The 27,077-nt window shown below is 45.4% G+C and overlaps 1 protein-coding gene across 2 annotated transcripts in view; it reads right to left on the bottom strand.

The window, feature by feature from the left end:
* The window catches only part of SPRED2 (sprouty related EVH1 domain containing 2), a 125,623-nt gene extending 108,419 nt beyond the window's left edge, over positions 1 to 17,204 (bottom strand). Inside the window, exons 1-2 of one of the 2 annotated variants that reach the window (XM_047781922.1) lie at positions 17,126 to 17,204; positions 12,401 to 13,061 (exon numbers count right to left, since the gene is read on the bottom strand). In XM_047781922.1, coding sequence (XP_047637878.1) covers positions 12,401 to 12,426 — 26 coding nt within the window. In that variant the 5' untranslated portion in view covers positions 12,427 to 13,061; positions 17,126 to 17,204. Of the gene's footprint in view, positions 1 to 12,400; positions 13,062 to 16,675; positions 17,054 to 17,125 lie in introns of those variants that run through there. The other variant, XM_047781921.1, reaches the window with a different exon arrangement.
* Positions 17,205 to 27,077: the final 9,873 nt, after the last annotated feature.

Genomic DNA, 27,077 nt, shown 5'->3' with positions numbered 1-27,077 from the left:
CCTGCTTCCCACAGCGGCTGGCTTTCCATAGGAGACTGATTTGTCTGGAAGGTACAGGATGCCAGCTGACTGACAACGTGCGGGGACTTCCTATTTCTTTTGCAGTCATGGATCTCTTGGACCACCTGGCATTCACCAAGAACTTTTTTGAAGCAGTAATCGAAGAAAAAAATTCCTCCAGGAGCTTCCCATCCAAAATCAAGCTATACCTCAAAGCTTAAAATCCTGCCAAGGAAGTTCCCATTGTGGCTCAGAGGTAAAGAGCCTGCCTAGTATCCGTGAGGACGCAGGTTCGATCCCTGGCCCTGATCAGAGGTTTAAGGATCCAGCATTAACAAGCTGTGGTGTAGGTCTCAGACGCCGCTCAGATCCTGCATTTGCTGTGGCTGTGGTGTAGGCTGGCAGCTACAGCTCCAATTCGATCCCCAGCCTGGGAATTTCCATATGCAGCAGGTGCAGCCCTCCCATCCTTGGCAGGCCCTTGATAATATCTCTCCATGTAGAAACACCACCTTCTTGTCCAATGAGCTTCCTCAATAGCTTCCATATGCCAAGTATGTGAGGTCACCTTTGAAGATGAAAGCCTTTGAAGATGCAAACCCAGCAGCTAGGAGCTCACTACCATCACAACCACAGACAGGCTCTTGTTACTCCAAGTGGGGTCCCTGGATCTGCAGCACCAGCAGCATCTGGAAGTTTGTTGAAAAATGCAGAATCTCAGGAGCCCCCTTCACGACTCATTGGTTAATGAACCTGACTAGGATCTATGAGGATGCGGGTTCGATCCCTGGCCTCGCTCAGTGGGTCAAGGATCCGTGAGCTGTGGTGTCGCAGACATGGCTCAGATCTGGCGTGGCTGTGGCTGTGCCAGGCAGCTGTAGCTCCAATTTGACCCCTAGCCTGGAAACTTCCATATGCCAAGAGTGCAGCCCTAAGAAGCAAAAAAAAAAAAAAAAAAAAGGCAGACTCTCAGACCTTACTGAATCAGAATCCTCATTTGAGCATGCTTTGTTATAGCCATCCTGCTCACACACAATCCATCAGGGCAAGGTGGCTTCTTTTTCCAAAAGAGGTCTCTGGAGAACTGCTCTTTGTATCATTACAGAAAAGGCCTCCTTGGAGGGCAGTGGTTCCCAACTCCACAGAGCGGAACAGGAATACAGGAAGAAATGTTACCTCACAGTTCTAAGGCATTTCCAGGATTCCAAAAGAATTCTAATTTCATTTGGTCAGTGGTCATGTAACTCAAGCTGCACACACAACCCAATTTCCTCATACGCAAAAAATGGAGGCTCTGTCAAGTTATGACACACAGTGTTGTTCTACAGACGTGGGCTCTGAAGTCAAGGACCAGGGAAAAAGTGACAAATCAAGCCCTAAAAATAACTCGAAGAACTTGTTAGGCGATTCTGGGAAGGGCATGTAGATCCTCTAATACTTGGGAAGAGAATTCCCACTGCAAATCTGGGAATCCCAATGCTTGCAGCTCCAGGCAGCCCCCTGAAAAGGGAGAGGAAGGAAAGGGCAAAAACCCCTCTGGCAGCAGGTCTGTCCATCATCCAGATGATTCTGAGCTCACACCCTCAAGGCATATGGAAGTGCCCATACCCTAGAATGTAAGCTCCCCTGAGGGCAGAGGCTCCCACTGAGTCCTATCTGGCAGGTAAAGTGTCTGGGACACTGGGTGTAAATAATTTATACATGGCTTTGCAAGTGGGGTCCAAGGATATTCTGACGTCAAATTCTTTAGGTACCACACTCTAAATGGACACCTGTACTTCTTGTATCCTCTAGTATAAAAGATATCTAAGAATGGATGAGAAGGGCTTCAGCACTGGTCACGAGCAGCAGACTCCTAATCTGATATCTGTTCACCCACAGATTGATGAGAAGGCAACCAGTAGACCTTCAGGGCCAGAGGTAACGTTGAGCCAGGGCCCACCATCCTGGCAGAGCAGACCTGTTTTGGAATTTTGAGCCTGAGAAAAATCTCAGATTTAATTTAAACCTATTAAGCAAAGGAGAGAAATTTAATTACCATGTTAAGATTATATTCCCATATGATCCAGCAATCCCACTCCTGAGCACCTATCCAGAGAAAACCATGACTGGAAAAGATACATGTACTCCAATGGTCACTGCAGCACTATTTACAATAGCCAAGACATGGAAACAACCTAAATGTCCATTGACAGCAGAATGGGTAAAGAAGATGTGGTATATATATGCAATGGACTATTACTCGGCCATAAAAACGAAATAATGGCATTTGCAGCAACATGGATGGACATAGAAATTATCAATGCTAAGTGAAATTAGTCAAGACAGTGAGAGACAAACATCATATGCTATCACTTATATGTGGGATCTAAAAAAAGGATACAATGAACTTCTTTGCAGAATAGAAACTGACTCAGACTTTGAAAAACTTATGGTTACCAAAGGAGAGGCGGGGGGAATGGGCTGGGGATTGGGATGGAAATGTAAAATTAGGTTGTGATGATATTTGTACAATTATAAATATAATAAAATTCACTGAGTTTAAAAAAAGACTATATTCACACTTATGCAGCTTTAAAAGTTCTGTAAAAATTAACGAAATTATTGGGATGTTGATGATTAACATCTGGTCCAACATCCACTTTGCTCCTTGGCTGGAAATATAAAATGCAAACACCAGAGTTTCCGTTGTGGAGCAGCAGAAAATAATCCGACTAGTAAGCATGAAGTTGCGGGTTCCATCCCTGGCCTCACTCAGTGGGTTAAGGATCCAGCACTGCTGTGAGCTGTGGTGTAAGTCGCAGACGCAGCTCGGATCCCGCATTGCTGTGGCTGTAGTATAGGGTGTCGGCTAGAGCTCTGATTCACCCCCTAGCCTGAGAACCTCCATGTGCCATGGATGCGGCCCTAAAAAACAGCAAAAAAAATAAAATAAAATAAAATGCAAACACCAATATGGCACGCAAGAAGACAAAAGAAGCCATAAGCCAGCTTACTTCTAAGAGAACTCTCGCCTCACCCATTCCCGCCAAGCCTACTGACTCTTGTTTTAGAAACAGTATGAATGCCCTTGGTAACATGATTTCTAGGCCACAGACAGGGTTGCAGGACAGTGAAGGATGCTACTATAGGTGAGTATACTGTCAGTAAGAGTCAGCAGAGGGAGGAGGCAGAGTGAGCCTGTTTCTTCCACTGCCATCATGGCATCCTGCATCTCTCAGTAGTTCTGGAAAAAACCTCACAGTCTCTTTGGATATAGGTACAACATGAATAATCATTTAATTTTTCTGGCCACATTCTCGGCATATGGAAGTTACTGGGCCAGGGATTAAACCCACACCACAGTAGTGAACCAAGCCACTACAGTGACAACACTGGATCTTTAACCCACTAGGCCACCAGGGAACACCAGTCATTTAATTTTTTTTTATATAAGGTAAAACTTTTTCAATTAATGAACATTTACATTAGCCAATCAATAAATGTTTACAGAAAGCCTACTCTGGGCTTAACACTGCAGTCTATGAGTACACAGGTCAATAAGCTATTATTCCCACACATGGAAGGGCAGATGGGCCAAGCTCCTGGGTGCATTCTCAGTTAGGGTGGGATGCAAATACAAAATAAACAGTGCTTATCTGAAAAATCAATACCAGAGGCCAGAGCCAAAGCAAGGCAATGGGAAAAAGAAATAGGAGGAATATACAATGAAAATGAAAGACAGGGAATTCCTTTTGTGGCTCATCGGGTTAAGAACCCAACTAGTATCCATGAGGATGTGGGTTTGATCCCTGGCCTTGCTCAGTGGGTTAAGGATCCAGCGTTGCCACAAGTTGCGGCATAGGTCATGAGAGGCAGCTCTGGTTAGACCCATAGTCTGGGAACTTCTATATGCTGCAGGTGCAGCCCTAAAAAGCAAAAAAAAAAAATTAAAAAAAGAAAAAGATGTCATTATTAGATGAAGTAGGAGAGACAACTGAAAAAACTTAGCCTGATAAGCGTTTTAAGCATTTATGAAGGGACCACAGGGAATATATCTAAGCATAGAAACAATGAGATTAGAAAAAAATCGTTATTTCAGTACAAAGAGGAGCCAAAGCCAGATATTTTGGAAGCTGCCCTTGTTTTAATCTCTCAGCCGTTAAGCATCAAGTGCCAGAGTGAAGTCAAAATCCATTTCTCCACCTCTATGCTCTTAGTGCAAGTCAACATAGAGATTCTGTTTTTAAAGACATCTTCAACTACCCTTTGAAAGCAGCAAAAACAGCATGAGCAGCATTTGTTATCATGTGTACAATATGTCTCCCTTGTGAACATACTGTTGACAAAGATTATCTGAGAAACGAGTAGTTATAAAACAGTTGTTCCTTAGTTTTAACCAACTCCTATGTCAGTTAACATCAAGATTTTACTAAGATCCTGGCCTGACTTCCTTTCTGCAACAGGGAACATATCAGGCTGTGGTGGCAATCCCTCATGCCCACCAGAGCAAGCACACAGAAGACCCATTTGCTACCCAGAGCACGGTGTGCACCCAAGAAAAATATTCCTTCTACTCCAGCGATTAAAAGACCTAAGAAACGCCTCTAAAAATCACCCATGTTCTAGTCTTAAATATTGATTAAAAAGAAAGATTTACAAGAACAGTTAATGAGCCTATCAATATGACTGGGTCTTTAAGAGAAAAAAAAAAAAAATCAGCCCAATTTACTTAAGAGAAAACAGGCCAAAACAAACAACTGAACACAAAAATTTCCTGCTCTGCTTCTATTATCATCTTGCTCAGTTTTTAAGGATTTTGTGTTAGATTTTGCATTTGTGTTCAGCACCGTAATATAGGAACTCTGCCAACAGGGAGGTCATCAGCACAGCTGTCTCCAACTCCAAGTATTAAGACTCCATCAGAACCCTGTAGCGACTGCAAATTGTTAATATTGTGATTTCTGCAGAGACTTTTCTGCAGAGGCAGAAACACAGGCCCTGGTTTGTTGCATTTAGGATCTTCCACTTCCCAGTTTCCACAAAAGTGGCTGGAATCAAAATGGTTTGGGGTTTTTTGTTGGGTTTTTTTGGCTACACCCGAGGCACGTGGAAGTTCCCCAGCTAGGGATCAAACAGGCTCCACAGCAGTGACCGGAGCTGCTGCAGTGACAATGCCGGATCCTTAACCTGCTGCACCACAAGGGAACTCCTCAAAGTGGTTTTCAGTTGTCAGTCACCGATCACCACCAGTTAAATTCTACACCCAATTTCCACAAGATACGTCAAGGGCTTCAGGTAAACATGGGAGTTTCTCAGAAGGAGGCTTATACATACCCTAAGTTAACTTAATACAACATTTGTAATTACTGCATAAGTCAGCAGGGACAAAATAGCACTGTAAAATAAGCAAATCCATTTCTTAATTTAATAGATCTTTATTAAAAGCAACCACAATGTGCCCAATCGTATGAGCCAACAACTAGAAAACTTGGCAGTTGAGAGGTAACTCTGAATCCCAAAAACTCATGTTCTGGGACAGAGTCTAGCTGGGTATAAGCCCAACTCTAAACGGTGGTAAACTGCTGTGCAGTGTAGGGGCAAATGCTATAAAGAGTCCACAATTCTGACTTAGAGAGTGGGGTGGGGAATGTCTAGGAGGACTTCATAAAAGGAATGACCCAGAGCTGGTTGGGAGGAATGAGCAGAATTTCACTTGTTGGAGAAGGAAAGGGAGAAGAAGAGGATACTGGAACAAACAGCACGAGCAAACAGACTGTCAAGGCAGAATAGTTCTGGTATTCAACTATAGCTAGGAAGGAGGTAGCATCTGTTCAGACCCCTATGTAAAGAAACTCAGGAGATGGAGGTTAGCCCAGGCCCACCACCTAACAAGTATAGCCTTGCAGTGCTTAACGTTATTACAATGACGATGTTTTTATATAATCACAATCCCCTATCTTATAAACTTGTTAAGTTCTTTCCAAGTTTTTTGTTTTGTTTTGCTTTCAGGATTGTCTGAGGAAAAGACCAAAATTCCAATTTTGCATAGTCAAGTCCATGCTTTTAACATTTAAGGATTCTCCTCAGGTACAGTAGAAAAACACACCTTCCCCTTTTTAAAGCTAACACAGAGAGAATGGATCAATACCTGTTGCATTGGGTCTAATTTCCCCAACTGTATTTCCATGAATGTAACAGTCCAGTATTAACCAATTCTGAATTCCCACTCCTCCCATTATCTTAGGGTGTATCACAGAATGCTCAAGCCCAAGTTTATTTAAATTCACTTTAATTCAATATGTGCCTCATAGCATTTTAAGGGAAGATAAGGACATTTATGTTGCTTCTATGCCTTGGCTCCACAGCAGAGAAGTGAAAAAAAAATTATGGCAATGACAGACTGTCACCAATTCAAGAGAATTAGGGACAGCATGACTACCTGGTGAGAACTCTGAAGTCAGAATGACTAAGCCTGGCCACCCTCTCTCCTGAGACTGTACCTCATGCTGCTTACAAATATAGTCCTTCCTGAGCCAGGCTGCTGGGGTTACTTAACCTCTCTGGGCCTTGGTTTCCATCTATAGGTGAAGGTAACAGATCTGCTGTACAGAGTTATTGGGAAGACTAAATGAGTAAAATGCTATACAAATATTTGCTGTCTTCTATAAGTAACTATTTAAGCTTCCTCATCAATTAAATGGGATAACACCTCCTCCACATGGTTATCTGAAAGTGAGCCCGTTAAGAGGCTAATGAAAAGATGCTCAATGTCACTAATCATTAAAGAAATGAAAACCAAAACTGCAATGAGGCACCACTTCAAACCAGTCAGAATGGCCATGATTAAAAGGTTTACAAATAACAAATGCTGGAGAGGGTGTGGAGAAAAGGGGACCCTCTCACACTGCTGGTGGGAATCTAAATTGATACAGCCACTACAGAAAACAGTATGGAGGTTCCTCAAAAACTAAAGGTAGAATAACCATATGACCAGCAATCCCACTTCTGGGCAGATATTCAGATAAAACTATAATTCAAAAAGATACATGTACCCCATTGTTCACTGCAGCACTATTTACAAGTGCTGCAAATACTTATACTATTATAGCCAAGGCATAGAAGCAACATAAATGTCCAGTAACAGGTGAATGCATAACGATGTGGTGGACACACACACACACACACACACACTAGAATATTACTCAGCTATAAAAAACAATGAAATAATGTCATCTGAGGCAACATGGATAGACCTAGAGATTCACTCATACCGAGTGAAGTTAAGTCAGAAAGAGATAGACAAATACCATATGATATCACGTACATGTGGAATCTAAAATATGACACAAAGGAACTTATCTATGAAACAAAAATGGACTCACAGACAGAACAGACTTGTGATTGCCATGGGGGAGAGGGGATGGGGGAGGGATGGACTGGGATTAACAGGTGCAAACTTTATATACAGAATGGATAAAGAAGATCCCACTGTATAGCACAGGTAACTATATTCAATATTCAGGTTTATCCTGTGATAAACCATATGAAAATGAATATACATATATGAACGATTTTGCTTACAGCAGAAATTAACAGCACTATAAATCAACTACACATCAATAAAGAAAAAGAAAAAAAAGGTGTTCCCATTGTGGCTCAGTGGTAATGAACTCAACTAATATCCATGAGGACATGGGTTCCATCCCTGGCCTTGCTCAGTGGGCTAAAGTTCCCACATTGCCATCAGCTGTGTATGTCGCAGAAGCAGCTCTGATACCAGGTTGCTGTGGCTGCAGCCTAGGCCGGCAGCTGCAGCTCCTATTCCACCCCTAGCCTGGGAACCTTCATATGCTGCGGGTGCTGCCCTAAAAAGACATACACACACACAAGAAAAAAAAAAAAGAAAGTGAGCTTGTAAAAACCTATTTCAGTGACCAGTAAAAAGCCAACACCAAACACCTGTGTTATTCATGTTGCCCGGCCATAAGCTTTACATAGGCTAGTTCATTTACTTCCCATAGTAACTCCACAAAATCAGTAATATTTATTCCCATTTTATTCACTCAGATGAAACCAAGGTGAAATATATAAGCAACTTCTCTTAGATCAGAAAGTAAACAAATGGCTAAGGCTTAAACCTTAAAAACAGGTTAAGATGCATTAAAGCAGGTTCTTTGACCCTTGGCTGGAATAACCGGTTAGAAAGACATTTTTCAATCAATTGAGACTGAGAGTTAAAATCATCAGGAAATTATTCTTTTTTTTTTCCCCCTGCTTTTTAGGGCCACACCCACAGCATATGGAGGTTCCCAGGCTAGGGGCTGAATCAGAGCTACAGCTGCCTGCCTACACCACAGCCACAGCAACACGGGATCCAAGCCTCATCTGTGGCCTACACCACAGCTCCCAGAAACACCAGATCCTTAACCCAATGAGCAAGGCCAGAGATTGAACCTGCAACCCAGGGTTACCAGTCAGATTCTTTCAGCTGCGCCATACCAGTAACTCCCTGGGGAATTATTCTTCATTTTGTGAGGTGTAATCACGGCGTTGTGATTTCAGGGAAGAAGATGCACATCTTTTTGGAAAGTGAGCTCAAGTAATTGGATATAAGAATTCAAATTACAAATTTCTTTGAGATGGTTCAACAAAAATATTTAAGCCCTTTTAAAAAAGTGAAACCTTTCAACATTAGGGCAAATACAACGGAGGATGGAGTTACAAATCCACTCTCAGCAAGCTGCGTGTTGCAGAGAAGAGTTTGTGAACAAAATTAAAAGCTGAACAGTAGCCTGGGGTCTCCGGAGTTATAGTTTGCCTGACAAAGGTTTCTTCCCTTTGCAAATTTCCAAACTATTCGAAGCCATGGTCAAATGCTTTAAAGATAAACGCATATGATTTTACTCCCTATGTATAAAAGACCACTTTCAATAGTTTATTGATGCTCTTTCATTTTTGAATTATAAAATAAATGTATAAAACGTATAAAATTATAAATCTTAACATGCATTTCTATCTGGAGTGGAATCAAAAAAGGGTCAGAGGAGTTCCCGTTGTGATGCAGGAGAAACAAATCCCATGAGGTTGCGGGTTCAATCCCTGGCCTCCATCAGCAGGTTAAGGATCCCGGTGTTGCCCTGAGTTTCAGTGTAGGTGGAAGACGTGTCTCGGATCCTGAATTGCTGTGGCTATGGCGTAGATGGGCAGCTGTAGTTCCAATTCGACCCCTAGCCTGGGAACCTCCATATGCTGAGGGTTTGGGCCTAAAAAGACAAAAAAAAAAAAAAAAAGGATCAGGGTGTTTTCTACCTGGAAACTACTGTTTAGGACCATCAGCTAAAAGAGCAGGAAAGTTTTCCTGAATTTATGAATATACATTTATTAAAGAGGAGTTTTAAACTGACATGGAAAGAATATTAGAAGACAACACATTTTTTTAAGCATGATTTTACCAGTTACAAGATTCTGAGTTACTATACTCTGATGCTAAATGTATTGTTTAAATACTGGATTGTTTAATTATAACCTCAAATATATATGGACTATCAAGAAAAATCTATTTTAGGAGTTCCCATTGTGGCATAGGGGGTTAAGGATCTGACTGCAGTGGCTCAGTTAGCAGCTGTGGCTTGGATTCAATCCCTGGCCTGGGAATGTCCATATGCCACAGGTGCAGCCAAAAAGAAAGAAAGAAAATTTATTTTACCTAAGGCACAAATATATTTCCCTTAAGTCTCCAGTTTGATGTCACCTCCTTAGAAGTAACACACCTTGCCTATTTCCAAAAGGTAGCTGAAGGACCTCAAACAAATCCATTAGAAAAGAAAACAGGAGATCAAAATGCATATAGAGGGGGGAAAATAAATCCAGCAAAAACCTAAGCTAATATGGCTACCATAATCAAGTAAAAATTTTAGCCCTGAGCCTCCACACAGTGATAGCAAAAAAAATTTTTTTAATTAAAAAAAAATTAAAAAAAAAACAATACAAAAGCAATCACTGCAAGCTTTTTAAGTCAGAGTGAAACCTTCCTGGCACCAGCATTTAAAAGGAATTTTTCAGATGGGTCATTACATAAGAACGGTGAACAATATAATGTACAGTGTCTACAAATGGCAGTGTATAAGCCATGCAGCCTGTATTCTTACCAGGCATTTCTTGTGTCATGACAAGGTCATTACATTAACTGTAATCTCAAGAAGGCTAGTTCTGCAGTGGGCTAAGGCACCGCAGCTTTCTGATTTTCTAACTGAAACCAGAACCTGCCCTCAAATATTCACTGTTTCAACTGGACTTCTGACAGCAGTGGGGGCAGCCAGTTCCATACTGAATGTCTCTGAAAGCTCAGAAGAGAGAGATTTCTTTCTTGTTGGTGATCCCATCTGAAATCCTTTTGCTTTGGATACCAGATGGGATCCAATGCTGACAGGCCAGGATCTGCAAGGGATGGAGCCAAGGAACCCAATCTAGGGTGGCAAACTGATCTCCAACAAGCCTAGAGCATGGCAACCGTCCCTCCTTGCTACTACTGCTATTGGCATGTGCAGAGACAAAGACCTGTTGATTAGGCAAGTCTGAAAGATTACAAGGCCTGGCAGCATATTCCTCCCAACCCATATATTTCAGCCCTAGAAGGGCAACATTTTTCATTTTCCCTTTTCAAGATACAGTCTATAAATGCAAAGCAAAAGGTGTAACAGAAAGGCCAGCAGGTGTTGGGACAGCCCTGACAAGCACACCAGGTGGGACCCTCTCTCCAGCTGCATATGGGAAGGGTGTCACTACTTATTGGACCAGGGGTTAGTTACTCCAATCAAAGCTCCCTGGGGACCCACAGAAAGGAACTTTCCTTCTCCAAACACCAACCCTCCTAATACCCCCTCTCTCCCAGCCTGACAACAGCGGATGCCAAAGGATAAAGGGGCCTTAAAAAAAAAAAAAGTGAGTAAATTCTTAGAGCACAGCATTCTGTCACCTGCTGCAATAGACGCCCTCTCTGCAGGCCAGCCCTGAGTCACTTCCCCTCTCCGCACCGAGTCTCAATGCTCGAGGGGGCAAAAGACCTGCGGCCTCGGGCGCTGGCTACCCACAGCCCCCACGCCCCCGCAGACGCGTGCTGGGCCTCGCTTCAGACAAGTCCCCACGGCTGCCGACCGGTTCCCTGCGCCCAAGCCAAAGAAACCCAGCCGGCGCCGCCGCTACCTTGGCTAATGGCAGCTCTGAATGAAAGGAGCCGAGGCAAGCTCCGGATTTATGAATGTGCAGGGGAGGAGGGGAGGGATATCATGTGACAATAAAGGAGAGCGTCTTATTCACAAAAAAAAAAAAAAAAAGTGGCTGGTGGCGGGCACTGCCACTGAGCAGCGGCGGCCGTGGCGGTGAAGTGACCGCTCGGACCCGGATCGGATGACCTCAGGCAAGGGCCCGGCGTCCCTCCCTCCGTTGCACCCGCGATCGGAAACGCCTCGGGCGCGGGTGGAAGAAAGCCAAACCCGACTCCGTGACTGCAGGGCGGGAGGGAGATGCACCTTGGCAGGGCGCTGGAGAAAGACACCGGTCCCACGGTGGGCGGCGAATCCGCCCGGGAGCCCCCACTACGAAGCGCCCAGAGCATTGTTCCCCTCGGGCCCGCGGGCCGGGCACGCACGCTTGTGCACGCGCACACACACATATACACACACATACACACGCCTGCCCGCTGCCCCGCACGCTCCCGCCGCACACCCTCGGATCCTCCCCCAGGAGCAGCAGAGACCCCGCGGGGGGCGCCAGTCCCGGGCCCGGCAGCTCGTGCAAATACACTCACAAGCGCTGCGAGACCCCTGGGCAGCTCCTGCACGCCGGCCCGCGCGGGGACACAGGCGCACGCAGACCCCCGCCCAGTCCTCTCTCCGCTCCGCCGTGTTTTTTATGAATGAAAATGTGGTATGCAAATGAGAGCGATTCAAGAAAACGAAATGGCGGAGCCTGGGCCCCAGCGGGCTCCCAAAAGGAGCGTCCGGCGAGTAGCGGGGCGGGAGAGTCACAAAGTCACTGTGTTAAAACCCACCGACGCCGGGGAGCCGGAGCGGGGGTGTCAGGTCTTCCGCTCCCGCCGCCGAGGATCTCGGGGGGAGGGGTGTTTGTGAGTCCCCGGAGAGGGAGCGGGGACAGCCCCGAGGTCACCCGCGCGCCCTTGGCCCCCGCAGCGGCCACCAGCCCGCCGACTCAAGGCGCGCCCCCAACGGCCCGCAGCAGCTTTTGCCCCCTCCTCACTTCAACAACAAGGCGTCAAATCTCGCATCCTAAACCCACAGACCAGCTATTCGCTGCACCCCACGCCAAGTTCACCCAACCAGCGTCCCCGCCCGCGTCCTCAGACCCTGACTCCACGCTGCCCCCGCGGGACACCCTCGTTCCACCCCGCGGCCAAACTTACTCGTCCGGGTGTGTTTCTTCGGTCATTTTCCTGTTCACCTAGACGCCTGTCCCGCGGCGGGCAGCTTTGCTCCCTTCATCTTCCTGTCCGCTCACCCCCCTTCTTCACATCTCCGGAGATCGCCTGATTTGGTGGGGGCGGGGGGGGTGCTAAAGATGAAGGGGGCGCCGCAGAAGGCAGAAGGGGAAGCTGGGTGACCGGAGCGCGGGGTGAGGTCTGGAGGAAGGGGTGCACAGGCAAGCTTGGGTCGGGGGGAGCGAGCGCCGCAGCGCCGAGGGTCGAGGCGGGCGGGGGCTCGGGGTTCGGAAGCGGGCAGAGGGGAATGATTTGGGCAGGGGACGGCGGTGGGGGAGAGGAGGAGAAAAACAAGCTCTCCGTGGAGCGGCGGGGACTGCGGAGAGCGGGAGAGGGCCAGCAGCCGGTGGGGGCTCAGCCTTGGGTCGCCCCCGGGGGGCTTGGCCAATCACGGTTCCGGGGAGCGGCCGGAGGCCGGGGGAGGTGCGCCTGGGAGGCGGTGCAGGGCGCCCCGTCCGAGCCCCATCTCTCGACTCCACCGATTTACTCCATATTGGATTCTCACCGCCGCCAACAGGAGGAGGAAGTAGGGCGGAAGCGATGACGTCTTCCCAGCCGCCAGAGGTGGTGGAGTGCAAAAAGCTTCCTACTTGCGACCGAAAAAAAAAAAAAAAAAAAAAAAAGGAGAAAAAAAAACTTTGTCTCGCCTATTGAGCATGCTCGGCTTCCTTTCCCCCTCCCTCCTGGCTTCCACTCCCGGAGGAGCCCGGGAGCGGAGTTGTTTGCGCCGCGTCTGACTCCGGATCCTCCTTCGTTAGGCTCCGGGTTTTAAAATGCCCGAGAGGAGGGAGGAGGCGGCAGCCGGGGACTCGCACACATCTGGCTCCCGTTTGGCTCCCTCCCTCCTTCCAAACGCCTGGATTAAAATTCAGAGGGTGAGGGGAGGAGGGGGGTAGACGTAGAGCTCTGGAGGGGACTGGTGGGGTGCTCCGGCTCAGAAGACCAATTACCCGCCACCGTGGGGCCGGAGGGTGGGGGCGGTACAGGTGCCTCTGCCAAGATTCTGTATGGCAGAGGCTTTTCAGTTACACATGAAATCTTGTGATTTTTTTTTTTCTTGGCAGGGGAACGGGCATTCTAAAGGAAACATTATTTTGTGCATTTTATAAAAAAAGGTAAATCCAACGAGCCCAGAAACTTGCATTCCAGTAGAAATGATGGATTTTCCCAGGTTAAAAGGTAAACCCAGGAGTTCCCTTGTGGCTCAGCGGGTTAAGGATCCTGCATTGCTACTGTAGCTGCTCAGGTCACTGCTGTGATGCGGGATGGATCCCTGGTCCACGAATTTCCATATGCCCCGAGCACGATAAAAAAAAAAGGTAAACCCAGGAGTTCCCATCGTGGCCCAGCGGAAACGAATCCGACTAGAAACCATGAGGTTGTGGTTCGATCCCTGGCCTTGCTCTAGTAGGTTAAGGATCCAGCGTTGCCGTGAGCTGTGGTGTAGGTCGCAGACGCGGTTCTGATCCCGCGTTGCTGTGGCTCTGGCTTAGGCCGCGGCAGCAGCTCGGATTAGATCCCTAGCTTGGGAACCTCCATATGCCGCTGGTGCGGCCCTAAAAAAAGACAAAAAAGAAAAAAAAAAAGTAAATCCAAATATGGTTTTTTAGTTGTTCAGTAAATCTCTCTCAAGCTGGTGAAGGATGGTCCTTGACCCAGGCCCTTGAAGGCCACCGATCCTGGGCCAGAGGTTACCATCCACATGGGCTTTGGCACAGTGAGATGGGAAGATGGAGACCTCCTCGAGTCTCCCCTCCATGCACTCCCCTTTGTCTTTAAATTATTTTCCTGCCTTGGTCTGGGACCATGAGCCTGGGTGTGTTCCCGCTTTCTAAAACAGCACTGTCTAGGCAATGGGCAGACCACCTTTACAATTGCACACAGAATCTTTGCTTGGCTTGATGCTCTGCTGTTGCAGTCTTAAAATTCTTTATAGTGTTTGAACAGGGGGCTCCACATTGTTTTCCTTGCCGTGGGTCCCACAAATTCCATAGCCATTGGATATTTACTTCTGGGGTCTTACTAGGGGGCAAGAGATACAGTCCCTGCCCTTTCCAGTTTTCCAAGCACAGTAGATTTTTCTATACTCCTGAATGTGCCGAGACAATACACAGAGATTTTTTTTTTGTCTTTTTGCCTTTTTTTTGGGCCGCTCTTGCAGCATATGGAGGTTCCCAGGCTTGGGGTCTAATCGGAGCTGTAGCCGCCGGCCTACACCAGAGCCACAGCAATGCGGGATCAGAGCCATGTCTGCAACCTACACCACAGCTCATGGCAATGCTGGATCATTAACCACTGTGCAAGGCCAGGGATCGAACCTGCAACCTCATGGTTCCTGGTTGGATTCGTTAACCACTGAGCCACGACGGGAACTCCAACACAGAAATTTTTAATGTAATAGCAACCACTGAAAAAATTAAGAGATTAAGTATATGCCTCAAGTATAGTATACCTAAAGGGTATATCTATGCATTTGGAGAGCCACAAGTCCGCCAAAGATAGTAAGAGTTTCACTCTGAGTCAAGGAAAAATTAGTGGTTAACCCTAGACTTTGTGCTTTTCACAATCATGATCTTTGTGGACATGGATTGGGGTTCACACACCTCTGATGATGAGTGCTGGTGTGGTGGTAAAAAGAGGACTAGACAGGGGAGGCACACCTGGTTTCTGGTTTTCTCCTAGCAGCCCTGAGACCCTGCATGAGGCTTAGCGATCCTCTGGTTTCTTTGAGAAATAGGGATAACAAAGCCACACTTGTCCTTCTCAGTTTTTTAGACCACTGAGAATCTATGAGAAAGCACTAAACAAAGCAAGACTTCATTATCTAAATCCTCATAAGGCTAAAACATCTACCCAATTCTCACCTTTGCCCACTGTTGCTTTTCTCAACAATGTTTGAAAGAGTTCCCACTCAGTCACTGCTGAACATGGACATTTGTCCATTTCAAAATTATCCAACCAATGGGCATCTCTTTGGCTTCACTCTCCAGTTTAAAAGTGCTCAAATGGCACGGTGGCAGGTGAAATGATTGTTAATTTCTGCAAGGTAGGCAAGCTGAATCTGTGTCATTACAACTCAGTCATCCAGGCCCTGCTAATAGCACTAAATGGCCCAACCTGGAGACCAGGCAGCCAGAGGAGCAAAAGAAAACGTTGTAAAGTCCAGGAGCTACCACATCCCCACTTAGATGTTCTGCAGAAAGACTGCAGCAGGTCCTTAGGTTCTCTGAGCCTTGGGTGCAATGTCTGTAGTGCCAGGATAATATCCACAACATAGGGTTGTTGGGAGAATTAAATGGCTTTTATAAAGTGAAGTCACAGCTGCAAATAGGAGATTAGTGGCAACACTTTCTTCCCTCTAACTGATGGATTACCAAAGGCTCTCCTTTCCACTCCTGGCCCTTTGTTTCTCCTAAAAACAACAACAACAACAACTTAAGATTGTCTTCTGCCTAGTTAATTACCCAAAAGTGGCCTTATGATAAAAATGTACCTTGCTGGTCACCTTTGGTCCTCCCCATCAATTACTGTGACTCCTGCAGCTTCAAGAATAAATGGCGGTATTGGAAGAGTAACTCAGATGTTTACTGATCTGAATATCAGGACGTTATCAAAATCTACTGGATTAGGAGTTCCCCGTTGTGGCGCAGCGAAACGAATCCGACTAGGAACCATGAAGTGGCTGGTCGGATCCCTGGCCTCGCTCAGTGGGTTAAGGATCCGGCGTTGCCATGAGCTGTGGTGTAGGTCTCAGATGCAGTTCGGATCCCGCGTTGCTGTGGCTATGGTGTAGGCCAGCTGCTACACCTCCGATTAGACCCCTAGCCTGGGAACATCCAGATGCCGCGGGTGCGGCCCTTTAAAGACCAAAATAAATAAATAAATAAATAAATATTTTTAAAAAACCCAAAGCAAAATCTACTAGATTGTTTGTTACCAGGGCTATCACGGATTCAGGGCTTTAACTTAGCGACATTGCTTAAAGAACGAAATACCCACATCCCTGTCTCTCCCCCACGACCAGCAAAACAGGGGCAAGCAGCTCTGAACACGGTCAAATCAAGGTTGTCTCGTACAGCTTCAAAAGTAATGTTGATCTACTCACAACTTCACGCTAACCCGGAGCCCCTAGTAGGACCCCCACCAACCCGCCTCTCCACCAGAGCCCAGGGCTGGGGCGCACCCCCCTCCCGACTCCACCTCGTTGGCCGCCAGGAAAGCCCGGAGCTCGGAACCGGAGCGACGCTCGGCGGCCGCGGGACGGGCATGCTCAGTAGACCCGCAGGTCTCGTTTCAGTCGGAAGCGGGCCGCAATCCCCGCTCGGCAATGACTCGGGGGGCAGCAGACATTTTCTCCTTCTCAGCAATTCTCTCTCTCTTTCTTGTCTTTTACCCCCTCTCTGCGTCCTCCAGCTTCTCGCCCGTCAGGGTCTGGTAGGGTGGGGAGTGCAGATCTAGCCGGCGTGAACTGGTAGTAATCTTTCTCCCGTCCCCCCCCCCCCCACCGGTGGGGGTCAGGGTAGGGATCTTTTGGGAGAGGATTGTGCCCTAAGGTTTGTGCCGCCCGGCCGCGGCCCGCGGGAGCACCAACGACTGCCACGGCTCCCCCTTTCCCCGCCCAGTACGCAGCTGCGCCCCGCCTGTCCTCACCTCACCCCCATTCTGCCCCTTCAGTATTTCTCAATGATCCGCGCTCGGAGGACACTTCCGACCCGGGAGGGCGCGGGTGTCATTAGCACCCGCTTTATCAGTTCCTTCCGGTCTGCCGGGAGCCCAGCCTTGCGCGCCGCTTGGCCGCGCCCCGGGCGCTCGGGTGCCTTTATTATTCTGTTTAAATAAGCAGTCATGTGTGCCAGGCTGTGCCAAGCGAGTTTGCAGCCCGGCTGCCTCCCTCTTGACCCGCCGGCAGGAATGGAAACCCAAACTCTCTCGTAATGAAGGGGATGATGCAAACTTAGAAACTGACCCGGCGCCAGGGAATAATGCCCCTGCTCCCCCGCCCCGGCGCGCAGCGTCCCAATCCGGCATGAATGGCTGTAGCAGGATTGCATAATCTGCGCGGTATAAATAGCCAGCGGGCTGGCCGCTGACGCGCGCTTTGGTCCCGTTATCGTGGATTCTTCATCCCAGTTGCGTTCACTCCCAGGTCATTTTCCCTTTCAGCTGCAAGCCTGGGATTTTTAAATAGCAGAGATGAAAGGCTCTTGTCCCTGCCTCCCTCCTCCCCCAGAGTTCATGTATTATGAATGAGACGCCAACCTCGCTGCTTCCTGAGGTGCTCCACTTCAGGTAGGAGAGAGGCTCACAGTCAAGGCAGCGGTCCACGGCAACTCGTGTATATGTGTGCGCGCATCTGGGAGGGAGAGAAAGCAGAAAATGATTGACAAGGCCGAGCAACCTTGTCGAGAAAAGGTAACCGCGTAGGGTTTGCCTCTGGAGTTTCAGTTTGCAACGCTATGGTTTACAACTCTATGCAAAGGGTCTTTGGGGTGGTGGTTGCTTGCTCTCCTTTGAAAGGCCTTCGACTCTGTTTCATTCTGAGTTGGTGGCAAGCATCCCCGTCTGTAAGAGCCCTGGGGACCTTCGAGGTCAGGAAGAAAAGAAAAACGGATCAGTTTAGCCATTCTCTTGTTCTAGAATTCTTCTTAGATGTCTCAGCTATGGCCAAAGCTAAGGAGTATAAAAACTTATTCTTTCCATCTGTATTTTACAAATGCGGGGTCATTTTAAAAATGACAGTAGGCAGAGGTCACACCCCGCTCCCCTTCTCTCACTCTCTTAAAAAAAAATGTATTGGAGTATAGTTGTCTTACAATGTTGTGCTTCCCCTTCTCTTAAACACCAAGTTTCCCAACTTATTTTCTCAAAATTAAAATACCAGTTCTTCGCAAATGCATTTCTGCCAAGGGAGAGGCAAAGGTCATTATTTTTCAAACTGGAGGCCCATTCCTCCAATCTGCATTTAAAGTGCCAGGTGCTCTATGAGGCTATAGAGATACAGCAATGAGTGAACTCAGGGTCCTACCCTCTAGAAGTTCAGCCAGGTGGGGCCACAGGCCTGTAAAGAAAACATTAGGGCAGTGGGGTAACTGCTCTAAACCATGGGGTAAGCTGGAAAGAAGGCAGAGATCAGCGAAAGAAAGGCTACCAGAGGAAGGGGGTGTTTGAGCCAAATCTTGAAGGAAGGCAGGATAACTGACAGCCCAGTGAAGCCAGAGGGCCTAAGGTATGACAGTGTGCCCAGAGGCCTAGGAGGAGGGCAGGTCTGGGAGGCAGCACTGGCCAGGCTAAAGGAGGTTAAACTGTCTTGAAGTCCTGTAACCTTTTGTAGTGGGTTCCCAGCTGAGCTGTAGTCCAGTCCCAGCTCCTTGCAGTAGCCCCATAGTTATGCATATATGGGGTAAGTGGTCATTTATTGTTCTGGGATTTACAAATTGATAGCCCCTGGGTCAGATAAGGCCCCAGACAAATTATGTTTTGCCTGCTCTTTTAAAAAATCAGGCTAACAGTTTAAAATCAGAATATTTCACATAAAAATCAGGATTTGGGGCTTCTCCTGAAAGAACTCCAAAGAAATGGGGCCTGTGGGTGCCAAATTCTGCTTGGTAGCAGTTGATTGTTGCTGAGTGGTGGCTGCTCTGTCTGTCAGGCTTCTGCCTCCTGTAAGTATTTTTGTTTGACCTCTGACATAAAAGAATCCTTTGTGACTGGGATCCAGGTCCCTTTCTGAGATCCCAGGTAGCCAGAGCTTGGTAGTAGGTAGACAGCATTTTACATGAGAGCCCCTGGCATCTTGGGAAGAAAGACACCAATCCTCAGTCTCCCAAGAAAAGATTTATATTTGGGCCAAACAGGATGGATGATAGTGAGGTCAGCCACAGCCCAGTGTCGAGGAAGCAATGAAGCCCCTAAAATAACAACATATATCCCCAGCTCTGGCTTGGTTTCTGGAGAACTCAACTTAAGAAACGGAGGCTCTCTGCTAACAGGGCAGCTGAGGTTCAAGTGATCCACTAGAACAATCACCAGATGGGATCACGTTGGTACCCTCCATTTATGGAACAGCTTATACAAGTAACCAAACTTTTTTTTTTTTTTTGTCTTTTCTAGGGCTGCTCCCTCAGCATATGGAGGTTCCCAGGCTAGGGGTCGAATGGAGCTGTAGCCACCGGCTTACATCAGAGCCACAGCAACGCCAGACCCGAGCTGCGTCTGCGACCTACACTACAGCTCACGGCAACGCCAGATCCTTAACCCCTTGAGCGAGGCCAGGGATGGAACCCACAACCTCATGGTTCCTAGTCAGAGTCGTTAACCACTGAGCCACAACGGGAACTCCCAAGTAACCAAACATTTTAAGGAGGACTCAGATTTACATTTTTCATAGATTACTCCAGGCAGAGAGGATGGCTTGCAGGAAGCAAAGCAAAGACTGGTTAGGGAGAAATGTTCTTCTTCCATGACAGGAATAACAATGCATGACAAAGACAACGGCATTGGCCATGGAGAGGGAAAACTAATTTCAAAGACACAGATGGGATGGAAATGACTCGGCTTTATGATCTATTAGATGTGGAGGCTAATGGAGAGGTCTGGGATAAGTTCCAAGTTTTTGACTTGGGAAATTGGATGGATCTTAGTGCCTTTAACATAATTAGAGTAACAGGAGGAGGGCTTGATCACCAATAAACCATTGTCACCACTCAACTGTGGGACCCACAAAATAGGTCAGGGATTGAGGGATACAGGGAGGCTAGAACTTAGGAAAGCAGAACCTAAAGCCAGAGATGGAAGGACAGTTCTCTGAGGACATCAGTGGAGCAACTGGATTCAACCTTGCCTGCAGCTTGAGGATGAGCTGGATTTTTTTCGATCACATTGGGCTTCTGTAATAGAAAAAAAAAAAAATTCTAACTATGAAAATAGAAAGCCATATTTAGGATAGTGAAAAAGATTGAGAGGAACTAAGGAATGGAACATAAGGGAATTCTAGATCGTACGTTTTGCAGTTTTAATATAGGGACATCTTGGGTCAGTGCCAGGGAGTTTCATAGCGATTCTGATTTAACAGAGCAAACTTCTCCCAGGAAGTTAGTCAACATTTAATAAGCTGTACCAACCTCTATTTTTGGCCTCAGCATTCCATTGGCAGCACCTTATTTCACATCTCCAGCTCCCTTCTCCCTCTTAACCTCGTGTCCCACTTTTACTACCTTTATTCTCCAGCACCTTTCTTCTGTAAAAATCATAACTGAGAAAGAAAGCTTCATAATATGAGAGAATATGAGCTTTTAGAATTGGAAGAAAATGAAAGATCGTATGTTTGTGGCAACTGTGTCTCCAATAAACCAAATGTTTTACTCAAGTTATTTGGAGTGGGTAGAAGGAAAAGAGGAAAACGAAACTCAGTAAGATAGTAAGACGTGTGTCCTTGTGTCAGTTAGCTTTTGCTGTGCAACAAAACACCACAAACTTTGTGGCTTAAAAGAATAAACCTTTTATCATTTCTCATGAGTCTCTGGTCTTTCAGCTGGGTGACTGCTCTGGCTTTGGCCTGCTTAGCGGGGTTGGATGGTCTGGGTGGTCTCTCACATATCTTGTGATTGGCAAGCTGACTGGTGTAGCAGGGCCTAAACTGGACTCACTTATCTCTGTGCCACACGATCTGTTATCCTCCAGCAGGCCTGCCCGGATTAGATCACATGGCTGCGGTAGCACAGTTCCCAGATCAGCAAAAGGGCAAACCCCAAAGTGCATGCATTTTTCAAGCCTCGGCTTGCATCACATTTGCTAAGACTATCTCGTTAGCCAAAGAATTCACACAGCCAAGCCCAAGTCAAAAGTCAAGAAGCATAGGATAAGTCAAGGAGACATAGACACTTCTTCTTGACAAGAAGAGGAGTGAAGTCACATGGGAGGTGCATATAAGGATGAGAGGAATTTGTAAACATTTTTATAGCCTCCTTCAGTCTGTAACCCAAATTTCACAATTAGAGAAGGATATTTATAATAATAATATATATCGATCACATATATACGTGTTATATATTTATTTATACAAACATGATAAATATATTATAAAATATACACATAAACTATCAGTATATAAACATATAGCATATATGTTCATATAAGTACTATATATTTATACATAAGCATACGACTTATGTGTAGGACTACTATTGATAGAATTGACTTCTGCCTTTACAGTCACTGATTTATGGCCAAGTAGCTAAAACTGCTTAATGTTTAATACATTTGTACATGCTATAAAACGCTTCTTAATAATTTAGCAAATAAAGAGAACTTACAAACCTATTATACTTTCTCTTCTTTCTCAGCATGAATATCCTGTCTCTGATATGACTGACTTCTCAAAACAGGTATATTCTTAAAGAGATCTAGGCAATTAAAATGCTTTTTTAAAATTTTATTTATTTTTAATTTATTTTCTTTGTCTTTTTGCCTTTTATAGGGCCGCTTCCGAGGCATGTGGAGGTTCCCAGGCTAGGGGTCCAATTGGAGCTGTAGCCACCAGCCTACACCACAGACACAGCTACTCGGGATCAGAGCCGCGTCTGCAACCTACACCATAGCTCATGGCAATGCTGGATCCTTAACCCACTGAGCAAGGCCAGGGACCGAACCCGCAACCTCATGGTTCCTAGTCGGATTCGTTAACCACTGAGCCACGATGGGGACTCCAAATTAAAATGGTTTTTTGTTTTTTTTTTTAAACCCCACACATGTAAAAAAAACACTAGGGAAAATTAACTATTTAAGTTTGCTATAGATTGAATAATTTGGAAAAGCAAATAATCCCTCCTTTATTTGTTCATTTTACAGTTCAGATTTTAGACATCATAGGGAGACTAAAGCAAGGCTCACATGTATACTTTGCTGATGGTCTCGGAGGTGGTGCTCATGATGGGGGAGGTGCTGATGGAGATGTTGAGAGGCGGTGATGAAGGTAATAGTGATGTGCTGGTGGAAGTGATGGTGGTGGGGCTAATGGTGGAGGTGGTCATGATTGTGGGAATAATGGTGGTGGAAGGATCTGAAATAGAAACCTTCAGTTTGCTGCAAGAATTTCCTGTGGTCCTTTCACCAGATCCCAGATGTACTGACAGGTGGGCAAAGTCAGTGCAGAAAAGAAGAGAAAAACAGAAAAACAGTAAATCAGAGAAGAGAAGCAGATAATGTGTAGGGTGACATGTCCTGTAGGCTGGACATTTCCCCATGATGCCAGGAGAGGCAACCAAGTACTCTTCTTCAGACCACTGTGGGGTGTCACTGGTTCCAGGGAGGCTTCTCTCATATTCCTTTAGCTGGGCTAGGGGCTCCTCTCATGTGCACGCTTGTCTTCTGCCCCAATCCTCTTTACAACTATTGTAATTCAATAACTTCCCACTAGACTGTAAACGCACAGAGCAGGGACCACATCTTCTTCTCTCTTCCTTAAAAAGGGTCATGCTGGCACATAATGGGTACCCTGTAAAATTTACTGAGTAAACAAATGACAAGTCACCATAGCTTGCCTTCTTTCTTTCCCTCTGAGAGTGCATTTTGCTCCATGACATCAGAGAATGTGCCCTTCTGAATGACTGCTTATGAGCCCAGCACTCCCTGTTTTAAGTAAATCCCAGTGATTCAACAGCAGGTGTCTGGTTGATTTGCCACCCTGAAGAAGAAGACTAACCAACAGAGTTAACATCTAGACAAGTTTCTTTGAGATGTCACCTGCTCAGATTTGTAGGTGGAGAAAATTTTGTGGCTATTTTTATAACAACAAAACATTGTACAGTCTGAAAAACATAAAAACCTCTAACTTATTAAGCACACAAGTTGTATACTTGTGATATGTGGTGGTTAAAACTCAATGGTTTTGTTCTGTTGTTATTTGTGATTATAAAAGTAAGTTATATTCATTGTACAAACATTTAAAGTGCAAAAAATGGGGGTTCCCATTTGTGGCTCAGCAGGTTAAGAACCTGACTGGGATCCCTGAGGATGCGGGTTCTATCCCTGGCCTCGCTCAGTGGGTTAAGCATCCTATGTTGCTGCAAGCTGCATCATAGGTTGTAGATGCAGTTTGGATCCAGCCTTACTGTGGCTGCAGCTCTGATTCCACCCCTAGTCTGGGAACTTACATATGCCACAGGTGCAGCCCTAAAAACAAAAAGTGCAAAAAAGTATAACAAAAAAAAATAATATCCGAGTAATCTCACTTCCCAGGTATTAACCACTGTTAATATTCTGAATGTGTATCTTTATAGACTTTTTTTCTAAATACAGTATATATTTTAATAAAATATAGTGTATTTGTAAATAAAAATAGGATTAGGTATTCCTGTCGTGGCTCAGTGGTTAACCAACCCAATTAGTATCCATGAGGATGTGGCCTTGTTCAGTGGGTTAAGGATCCAGTGAGCTGTGGTGTAGGTCACAGATGCAGCTCATATCTGGCGTTGCTGTGGCTGTGGTGTAGGCTGGCGGCTACAGCTCTGATTGGACCCCTAGTCTGGGAACCTCCATATTGCACAGGTATAGCCCTAAAAAGACAAAAAAAAATTTTTAATTAAAAAATAAAAATAGGATCATGCTAAATATACTCTTTAAAAAAACCTCTCAGTAATAATATGCATGTGTTCTGAGTCCTAAATATCTCATACACATTTTCTAGAAAGCAGCTAGGAGCTGATAGCATTCTCTTTAGTCTTAATGTACATATGTATAGATGTAAAAATAATTGGCAAATAGTTGACAGCTGGCAAAATAGTTTCATATAAATTATGTTATTCTTTTGAGCCCCTGCTGTAACCCATCTAAACTAATACCTTAGATTTATCACAAATACTGAACTTATTGGAACTAGCCTTTTTCACCAACTAAATCATAAGTTTCTAGAGGGAAAGCAATGGCCAAGCAAAGTTCAATACACACATATCTGTATCTATCAGAATGTATAGTCCATGCAAATTATGTAAACGTTTATAGAATGAACAAAAAATATGCCTATGTGGTTTTTGTTTTGCGATTACACTAAATATTCTGTAGGCAAACTTATACCACTGTTTGCATGGAAGTTCTCATTTCAAACCAGTTAAGATCACACAATGAAAACAGCACAAAAGAAACAAACATGACTTTATAATCATCAACATCGTCATCAATCTTTTGATGGTCTGGACTTGAAGGGTCTGTCTGAAGTCTGGCTTCTCGTTCTGGACTTGAATTTTAACCAATGACATTTTACCCAACACCAAACAGCTTAGTGTTGAGCAGAAAAGCCATCAGTGTATCAAATCTGATATTTTTGGCTAGCAAATTTTTAAAAATTCAGGTAACAGACTAAATGTGTTCATTTTTATCTCACGACCTGCTGTCACACAGCTGTATAATCTCTACCTTCCTATCACTTCTTCCTCATTTCCACTCCTTCCTAAACCCACCATAGTCTCGCTTTTGTCCTCACCACTTCACACAAGCTACTCCGGGGTTAGGTCACTCCATCTGATTGCTAAATCTGCCGGTCTTTCTTCAGTATTGATTTGTTACCTAACCTAGCTGACCACTTCCATCTTCTTGAAACACTTCCTCTAGCAGCTTCCACAATCCCAACTTCTGGTTCCTCTTTACCTTGCTGTTTATTCATTTATTCAGCAAAAATTTTTACCGAGTACCTGTGTTAAGTGTTTATTATTAGAGTAAGCAATAACATTAATACTGCTGGCACCTGCTGCTTTCCCAAGTACCAGGCAATATTTTTACATTTCATTTTGAACACTTTACGTATAGAACTCACTCTCACCAGAGCAGGGGTTAAAAACTTTTTCTTGACAATAAATGTTCTCTTAAGGGTAAATAGTTTCAGCTCTGCAGGCCCTGTGATTTACATGGCAACCACATAGCTCAACCACTGCAGCAGGGAAAGTGGCCACAGACAATAGGTAAGTGAATGGGTGTGGTCATGTTCCAATGAAACTTTATTTATAAAACAGGTCACTCAAGTTGGCTCAGGGGGTGTAGCTTGACAGCCCCTACTTTAAAATCTAAGTTCTGCTGTGGCAGGAATTTTTTTCTGTTTTGATGTGGAATAGATAGGAAATATTTGGCGAATGAATACTCTTCTTCTAAGATAGGAACTACGTATTTTAATTTCTATTTTACAAATAAGGACACTGAAGCACTGAGGTTTAATAACTTACCCAAAGTCACCAACAACTGGTGTGTGTGACAAATCTAGGATCTAAACCCACACGTCTGGCTCAGAGCCTGTGCTCTTAAGCACTGACTCTATGGTGGTGGCGTGGAGAAGCTATTCTCAGGGGAGTATGGAGAAGTTACTTTAGTTGGATCTTGAAGAATGAAGAAGAATTCACTAGGAAGAAGAGAAGAGGGAAGGAAGAGGCTTTGCCTGCTAGGATGTAGAAACTGCAAGTATACAAAAACCAGTGCCTGATACAAAATGGCATTATGAGCAAACTGGCAGCGAAGGAAGAAAGTTGCTTAGGGAATGCATTCACTTTTTAGTAATTCACATGTCTGGACACAGGGTTTAAGGTGGAAAGTGGGAGAGATGAGGCTAAAGAAGGGTGCTGAGCTTGATGTGAATGACCTTGGATTTTAACATGAAGGCAGATGGGCTATGGAAGTGTTTTGAGCCTGGGAAAGAATGACCATATTTGCATTTTTGGTCAATTTTTTTTTCTTTTTATAGCCCAAACTGTGGCATATGGAAGTTCCCAGGCTAGGGGTCCAATTAGAGCTGCAGCTGTCAGCCTACGCCACAGCTGTGGCAACACCAGATCCGAGCCGCATCTGCAAACTACACCACAGCTTGCAACAATGCTGGATTCCTTAACCCACCAAGCATGACCAGGGATTGCTCCTGCATCCTCATAGATACCAAGTTGGGTTCTTAACCTGCCGAGCCACAATGGGAATTCCTAGGTCAATTTTTAAATTTACATTTTGCTTAAAAATTAAATGAGGGAGTTCCTGTTGTGGCTCAGCTGAAACAAATCCAACTAGTATCCATGAGGATGTGGGTTCGATCCTTGGCCTGGCTCAGTGAGTCAGGGATTGAGCGTTGCCGTAAGCTATGGTGTAGACACAGCTTGGATCCCGTGTAGCTGTGGCTGGCAGCTGTAGCTCCGATTCAACCCCTAGGCTGGTTACAGTCATAAAAAGAAAAAAAAATTTAAATGATACATTCATTTTGTACAACATTCAAAAGCTGGAAAAGTCTTCTTCCTACCCTCTTCCAGCCATTCAGTTCCCTGTCCTAGAGGCACCCACTGTTTCCAGATAGAAAGACAACTTTCATTATAGGGGAAAGAATGGATTGGTTTAGGGTGAACTGAATGTTTTATTAAGTTAATTTAATTAGTAAAGTTACTAGTCAATTGATTTTTTCTTTAGGGTGGATGACAATGAAAAATGGCTAAGGAAGACTGCCCTACACCACTATAAACAGTTCCTCTCTTAAATCCTCTGCAGAGGACTCAAGATGTGTGCATCTGTTTTTGCCCATGAGCCTAACTGACAGCAGATACTGAGATTAGGACAGAGGATAGTTATCCGCATGGTACATGGTTGG

This window comes from Phacochoerus africanus, chromosome 5 (genome assembly GCF_016906955.1).
Source record: "Phacochoerus africanus isolate WHEZ1 chromosome 5, ROS_Pafr_v1, whole genome shotgun sequence".
In the NCBI taxonomy this organism is placed as follows: Eukaryota; Metazoa; Chordata; class Mammalia; order Artiodactyla; family Suidae; genus Phacochoerus; species Phacochoerus africanus.
The sequence above is the reverse complement of the archived record's forward strand: the minus strand, read 5'-3'. Positions and strand labels throughout refer to the sequence as shown.